The sequence below is a fragment of the Genypterus blacodes genome, unplaced genomic scaffold (genome assembly GCF_046128005.1).
Source record: "Genypterus blacodes isolate CSIRO-AG114 ecotype Tasmania unplaced genomic scaffold, CSIRO-AGI_Gbla_v1 ptg000044l_1, whole genome shotgun sequence".
Classification (NCBI taxonomy): domain Eukaryota; kingdom Metazoa; phylum Chordata; class Actinopteri; order Ophidiiformes; family Ophidiidae; genus Genypterus; species Genypterus blacodes.
This window is the reverse complement of record NW_027466857.1, coordinates 8502171-8509944: the sequence shown is the minus strand read 5'-3', so window position 1 is coordinate 8509944 and position 7774 is coordinate 8502171. Positions and strand designations below refer to the sequence as shown.

General features: G+C 45.0%; 2 protein-coding genes across 2 annotated transcripts; both read right to left on the bottom strand.

The window, feature by feature from the left end:
- Positions 1 to 506: 506 nt before the first annotated feature.
- On the bottom strand, positions 507 to 2276 carry mid1ip1l (MID1 interacting protein 1, like). Its single transcript, XM_076149083.1, has 2 exons — positions 2121 to 2276; positions 507 to 1577 (listed from the first exon to the last, which is right to left on the bottom strand). The coding sequence occupies exon 2, from the start codon at positions 1508 to 1510 to the stop codon at positions 1022 to 1024; it is 489 nt and encodes a 162-aa protein (XP_076005198.1). The 5' UTR covers positions 1511 to 1577; positions 2121 to 2276; the 3' UTR covers positions 507 to 1021.
- Positions 2277 to 3277: 1001 nt separating this feature from the next.
- Positions 3278 to 7326, bottom strand: tspan6 (tetraspanin 6). The gene is made up of 8 exons (XM_076149164.1): positions 7106 to 7326; positions 5557 to 5745; positions 5381 to 5455; positions 5189 to 5284; positions 4458 to 4613; positions 4290 to 4373; positions 4120 to 4204; positions 3278 to 4000 (listed from the first exon to the last, which is right to left on the bottom strand). The coding sequence occupies exons 1-7, from the start codon at positions 7190 to 7192 to the stop codon at positions 4136 to 4138; spliced, it is 756 nt and encodes a 251-aa protein (XP_076005279.1). The 5' UTR covers positions 7193 to 7326; the 3' UTR covers positions 3278 to 4000; positions 4120 to 4135.
- Between the last annotated feature and the right edge of the window lie 448 nt (positions 7327 to 7774).

The following is a 7774-nucleotide window of genomic DNA, read 5'->3' as shown; positions in this document are numbered from 1 at the left end:
CAAATGAGGAACTATAAAATTGCGGTGTATTTAATGTTGCATTTGAACACTTGACCCACTTTGTGCAGCAGCAGCTTTCTGCTTACTTGGGTTAATCCTCCTCAGTAAAGCACTTTAAATCCAAAACATTATATAATTTGTCAGACTTGGCCTACATAAGTGAAGATTCAACACCCCACACTACAGCCCTGCCCTAAATAAGCACCTTGTGTTAGTATAAGATATTTAAAGTCAAATGAACCAAGTCTACATGCATATAAAGTGTTAAAGAGACAAATACAATAGGACAGATTCTTGGGTTTCCAATTCTTTATTGGTCAGCTGTACCATTTACGCTCAATATAAAAATGTTTGAAATACGAGGACAAACAGAAATTTATTACAATACTTTGATATTACATTTTTTTTCCCCAGACAAGAACCAGATGGAGGGGGGAAACTGAACAGGGCATCAGTTTACAAAAAGGTCAAGGCACACCATGTTGCAGTAAGAGGGGGGGGGGGGGGATGATATTCTGATAAAGGCCCTTCAGCTCAGCATTAATTTATATTAAAAAAGGAGGGACAGAATAACCAGCATTCAACATTCTCCTACAGTCAGAAAGATTATCTGTCATCACACAAACACACCAACTCCCTCCCATGACAAATTGTTACTTTTGAAAAGAAAGATGAGGGATTTTAAGACAAGGCTGTGCTTCATTTTGACTCGAGTACACACACACACACACACACACACACACTCGTTAAACCTCTACTAAGCACAATGCCGACCTCTGCGCTGACTGACAGGCGCAGGGTGTGTGTGCTGGTGTCACTGGTTTTTACTGGGAATGACAGGGAAGCAGGAAGCAGGAGAGGAGCTTTAATTGGGAGTGTCAGGAGGAAGAGGACGGGGTGGTTGCCCTGGTCAGTTCACGGTCCATTGAGATCTTTCCGGTGAAAATGGGGGCCCCTTCTCATAACGCATCCTATTTTTGCAAGTCAAGCAGTCCAGATAAAAATAAAGTGAGCAGGAATTCTATCTCATGAAGTTTGCGGCGCCGATCTCCCTCTTGTATCTGTTGGTGAGATCGTCTGCTTGCAACGTGAGCTTTGAGAGAACCCCAAACAATCCCTTGAGGTGGAAGTGGAACTGATGCTCCAGGTCTGTGTTGTTGTCAACGGGAATCTCCCCGGTTACCGGCTTCTGCTCCTCCTGCTTCATCGCCATTTCCAGGAAGCTGGCACCGCTGCTCATCTCCCTCTTCAGCATGCCCCACTCCATGTCGTTCTTTATGGACTTGAGGAGGAGGTAGTGTTCGTACATGTCCCTCTGCTTGTTCAGGGAGGGCGGCTCGTTGTTGTTATTCTCCACCTGGCTCTTGGACTGCTCCTCCAGCGGCATGTCTCGCAGCAGGCTGGGCACCATGATGGTCTCGTCCATGTTGTTGGCTGCTGCGATGAAGCGGTGCATGACGTTGATGAGGGAGTGCTTGTTGCTGGCTGAGTCAATGCTGATCTGCATCATTTTGAAGGCTTTAGGGTTGGCTTGGTTACTGCAGGTGGGAATTAAGGCAGAGCTGCGTGTGGCTGATCTGCAAGAGGAGAAGATGGAATATGAGTATACATGAAGAACTCAATTTCATTTTCACAAGCCGGCTACTGATTTGCACCAATCACCGGCTTAGCTTCCATTCTGTGCAGCACTTTGTAATGTTTACACTGCTAAAATGCAACTGCCGTCATACTGAGTATGCGGGCTAAAAATTGCATCACCCCCGAGTAGCCAAGACACACAGTTAGCAGACTGCAGCAGATGAAACGGATGCAAACAAAACAATGCAACATAAGCAGAATATAGACCGACAAAAGGCTCCATGTTCACCACTGCAGACACGCGCGAGGGCGGAACACCGCAGCTGGAGATGATGAAACAGGCACCGCCGGTTGAGTTATCACGACAAAAACCCACAATTTACGTTTTTCATTTAATCAACGGACCTAAATACAGAATCCACATTGTCTTCGCTGCACCGCGTCGCCCCCGGGCTTAAACTATCATCGTGACCTTGACTGCCTGCGGTGTAGAAAACACTGATCGTTTGTTTAATTTGAGGAAGAAAGAACCTTTAACTGACCTGAACCACGAAGTGAACTTGAGCAGAATGTTTCTTCTTGGTGCTTCGGTGAGGCAAACCAAGTCGTCTCAAGTCACCCTAAGTTCCGCGCAGCGTCCACCGGCGAAGAAAATGAGTATTTCCCCAGCAGTCTGACAAGGAAGCCCGTTTTTATAGCGGACACGCCGGCTAAAGAATAACACAACCACCGCCCCCCTTTTTTTCTCTACCGCATCTCGAAGCTCATTGGTCAATAGGAGGGTTATGGGCGGACCTTGATAGCGTCTGATCGAAACTGACCAATCAGGAGCCACATTGTAGGTGTCAATCAAATAATATTTGCTGAGAGCTCTGCAATTAGCTACACCTTATTTGTTCTTTATCTTTCCATTGTACCCTGAAGGCACCACCAGCTGCAAGTTTACAGGTTACGCGAGTTCGTTATGTTTCAGGGTGCTTTTCCCCCGACGAATATTAGCTTTCAATATTTGTTTACTCTCACTTTCAGTTATCAATACGTTTCCTTTTTTGAATATTCTTTACTTGCTTTCAGAGGTGAATCCCTTTTGTTTTGTTCTTTTTTTTTAAACAATATATTTCGCCTGTCCTCTCCGTTCATTTGTATTATGGAAACGGTATGGAAACGTTTTGTCAAGTTTTAACTGCTTGATTTTCATATTTTTGTCAAGTGAAATTAAAAAAAAAAAAATCTCTAAATCCTCAGTAGTTATATAAAGCCACATGCATTGTTTCATTTGTAGATTTTTCATCTTCAGTCATTGTGGCGCACTATTTATGACATTGTGATGCAGCACTGCCACCTGCTGGTTCAAGTGAGTCATGAAACTTTGGAGTCAAACGATAAATTAATCGTGTAATTGTGTGCATTAATCACACCAATTCAAGAGACGATGATCTGAATAAACATACTGTATGTTTCTGGAGGAGAGATTAAAATTCTGAGGAAACTAAAATGAACAATTGTCCATAAACTGGATACATGGAAGGACCAACAGTAGTGAGATCTGAACATTAACTAGTACAAAACAATGGCATCTTCCACACTTTATTCTACCTGGATATTTGAAGATATTGTTCAGTTCAGTGCAGCAACAAACAACTTTAAAACCGACCCCTTCCACATCCCTCAACCCTGCATGAAACTACACACACAGCCGTTCAGGATTTTATCTTTATTTTCAAGTATTTCACATGCATCCACAAACAAATAACAATTTAACACTGACAACTGTGATATGAAAATATCTAGGCTATAGTCATTGGCACGTATGAATACAGGCTGGTGAAAATGCTATCCCTGCAACGACAGCAAGGCCAATTTTCCACACGATTTCTAAGTCCTAACCGAATGTCGAACAAATTCAAAATCAGGGTCGCTGCTACTTCTCCGTTTCTCTGGCTTTCGAGGTTTCACATACACAGAAATCCACTTATTGTGTCAGTGATGTAAAACCTTTCATCTTGTTCCCTACTTTTCATCCACTTTGCAACAGACGGCTACAGCTGGGCGAAGTTACAAATAAGGCAGCAGCAATATCAAAAAGATGAGACCTCGAAATGTTGAGGATGTGGAGTGAAGTGAAATGACCAAGTAACATACAAGTTTCCTGGAGAACCCTTATTAACTTCTAGGTGTGTGTGATAACTTAACTGAAGTGTAAACAAACTATTTTTTTGTGGGGGGGGCGCAACTACACTGCAAAACTGCTTTAAACTTTCATGAACAAATTCCCTTCTGCCGTTTTGCCATTAGTGAGATCAAATAAAAGAAGCAGCGAGTGTTTTTCCCTTTCTAAAATGATACTAACACACACATACAATATTAAAATCACAAGAGATTCCTTTAACCCAGTTCGCATCAGGAGCCGCCCGTCAGTAACCTTGGGAGACAGAAAACAAGTTAGAAGCAGACACATCTAATAGTAAACAAAATCTGCTCCCGAACCGGATCAACTAGAGTTCACGTCCGCCATTAACGGCATTCCATAAAGAACCGTACCTGCAGAGCGGCACTGTTAGACCATCTCATACTGGTTGTTGGTTATGTATCGAGACAAACAGCAGGCCAGGAAGATTCCAACAAGCTGGGTGCAAAGAGATTCAAATTACAGAATTGTGTTAAAAGACAAAAGGACGCAAAAATACTTTACAGTACAGCAAGTGAGGTACCTGGAAGAATGCAATTCCAAAAGAGATCCCTGCAATGATTCCCAGATTATCCTCCATCACCTGAGTCACCTGTGCGAAACAACCCTGCAACAGAAAAACGAGCGTGTAGTTTACTGACACACACATACACAGCTGGAAAGGTGGGGGCAGTGAACACAGTGAACGCACCTGGTTGTTGACCTCTGCGGCGACCTTCAGTGGGTCCTTCAGGGTCTCCTCTGAGCATTTCACATTGTCTTTGCAGCAGCTGGCGGGGACGCCATGGTCTTTAAAGTAGGCCGTCTCAACCCAATCGGTGTAATTCCTCACCCCGCAGCAGTGCAACTACGCAGCCAGAGAGCAGAAAAACACAGGATCACGCCAACGCTGCCGCTCGGGTTTGTGCGCCTGTGGGTCAGCATTTTTTTACCCACACACAAGCGCGGGATGTGACGCACTCAAACACACCACAGACACCTAATTACTTCATCCTGCAACTCTCCACTGCTGCTTCACCGCAAAAACAAAATCAGCCGGGACACCCACGTCCCATCCACTCTGTCGCCGTATTAACGGCCACCCCAAACCACTTCATGACGATGTGTTTTTGTTTTTAAGTTAATTTTGAAGATATCAGTATCCATGGAGACGGATGTTTCCTGCTTATGTTGGAGAGTGTGTGCACCCCAAAGTCAGAGCGGTTAGATCAAACTCCTTCCACAGCGTGTATTTTGCCATCATAACGAATAGAAGACACAGATTGTGACATCAAACATTGGGATGTAAGCCCATGGAGAGCAGTGCTGGAGCAGCTTTGTTTGATTAACCCTTTAAGGAGATTCTTATGTAATCAGGACTCCTTTTAGTTTGCACAATGAAGGAGAAAAACACAATTAACCAAGAGCAAACATGCTACTTACAGTCCTCTGAATGATGTCCACCGCCGTGCTTTGGCTGTCGGTGCCGTTGTAATTCGTCACAGCTTTGTCAAAGGTCTCACCCAGCACGGCCTTGATCTGATCCACGCAGAACAAAAGCAGTTTAGATCGTAGCCTCCAGCTTCCGCGTTCATCGTTTTAAGAATTTTAACAGGTTTGTCGCTCGTAACTCACCTCATGCCGGAAGATGAAACCTGAGATACCAGCCACCAGTTCAGCCAGGAACACCAAGGTCAAGAACATGGCATACTGACGGGACAAAAGCAGGGAAAGGTCAGTGTGAGACGAGGTCGCTCGCATGTGAGAAGGGGGTGGGGGGGGAGGAGGAGGGGGGAACGTGTGGCACTGACCAGTTTGAGCATCCATGGGCTGCCCCGGCATGTAGCGAAGCAACCGAACAGGCCGAAAATAACGATGATGGCGCCCGTCCCGATGATGACATATGGAGCGTTGGTGCGTTTCTCAGAATCCAGGGAGAAGTAGGTCTCCAGGCTCACCTTCCCCCACACCCCAACGGCCAGCAGGATGACGCCTGTGAACTGGAGAGACAGCAGGTCGAGTCAGGAGCCAAACAGAGCCGCCGGGGAGGTTTCCGCCCCAAACCTAAGATTTAAGGCTCAAAATGCATCCCGCTTAATTATACACCAGACACACTCGTCACAAAGCTGAAGGACGAGTGCAACGAACTCAGAACTAGACTGAATCTGTGTCGGCAGGATTTTGCAGCATTGTGTGCAGTCTAGTTCTTTTACCTGAACTGGAGTCAGACGTAATAAAGAGATTCAATGCTGAAAATATGTTCACACACACACACACACACACACACACACACACACACACACACACACACACACACACACACACACACACACACACACACACAAGCCTCAGCTTGTTGTTTACCAAATCTCAGCATCTCTTCCTTTCACGCTGCACACACACAGGTCATTAAGCCCAGGGGGTGGGTGTGTGTGCATGGGTGTGTGTGTGTCCTTGTGTGTGTGCGTGATCAACTCAGCCACCCAGGAGCAATAAATGTCCAGATAAAAGCCTCTGACCTGCACTTTGTGTTTGCAGTTTGCCTCTGACGGGCTCTCTGCTGCTCAGTACAAAGATTAACAGCCTTTATCAACAGATTTATCAGGAAATGTTTCTATTTATCAACCAATATGTCCTCGACTGTGCAGGAAGAAGAGGGACAGACTTCTTCTTCTATGTTCCCTCCTCCCTTCCTTTGTCTCCTAGGTCATCTCCTTCTATACATTGTTTATTTACTCCCGCTTGATCTATATTATCTTTCCTTATCTCTGTTTGTTTTTTCCTCTCTCTATTTTTTTCCCCTGCTTCCTTTGTTCTCGTTTTATATTATATCACAATAAGTCCAGAGGATTTAAGTCTTCATTATTTCTATTATACTCAGAATCATAATTAAAGGATATTTGTCTCACGGGCCGCAAACATCGGCCTTTTATGATCTTTAAACTCCTAATTTCAACACTAATGCTTTGTTGTCATTGCAGTTTAGCGCTTTCATCGCCGCACAGTTGGCAATAATAAGTTAGATCAAATGTTTTCCGCCTCCAAACTAACACAGCTGTTGTATCTACGGATGGTTGTTGCGCCGCCGAGTGGCCGCACAGCACCAAACATCTGCTCCAATCTTTCCCCCTGCGTGGCTCAATCCTCCAACAAGTGGTTCTTTATCTCAGCACAAACACAAATATGCACTTTGGCTTTGATCCTTCACGCCGTTTCCCTTGCGTGTATCTCCTCCAGTCGCTCTCATAACGGAACAAGTCCCAGACCGAACCGTGAGGGGACAGACATGATGTCACGTCGACGCTTTTCTTGTCCATTGTTGCTTCGCCCGATTGTCCCCCCCGATTACACAAAACTCACCCAAAATATCAGGCTGTAGGAGATGAGGAAAGTCTTCAAGCAGGTGATCACGGGCTTCGTCTGAAGCCGGCGGGACGGCGGAGACATGACGGGGTTTTGTTTTCTGTCTTTAAGGTGGAAAAAGGAAAAACTTCCCTGCGCCGTGTGGGGAGAGGAAGAGAGAAAACTTCGGGCAATCAATCCGAGCAGAGGGGGGAAGTGTCGTCACTAACCCACATTCACTTTCCTGACGGGAATAAACAGCTTCTCCACGCCAAGACCCCCCCGTCAAGCTCGCAGTAACGCGGTGCTACAGAAAATACTAGCGGATTTCAAAATAAAACTCCCACAACGTGAGTTAAGGGTGGGATTTGGTGTTTGGATTAGGTTTGTATTCAATTGTATGTGTTTAGGGTTGGTCTAGTTTCGGTTGGGTTACATTTCATTGTATTGTTGCTTCGTATTTGACTGGACTCGCACTGAATTGTCCAGACTAGTCTGAAATAGAAAAGGCCTTTGTGTGTATGGTGTCATCCTGTAAAAAAAAAAGTACCTTTGAGATCAACAAATAGCAACGCTGATGTCATCTGAAAGTCTGCGGTTGTATTATTATGTCATTGTAACATAACCTTTACTGGCTGTGGTTAGTTGCTGTCGCTCTGTTTGTTGTCTCTTTGCCTTAGTTCACAT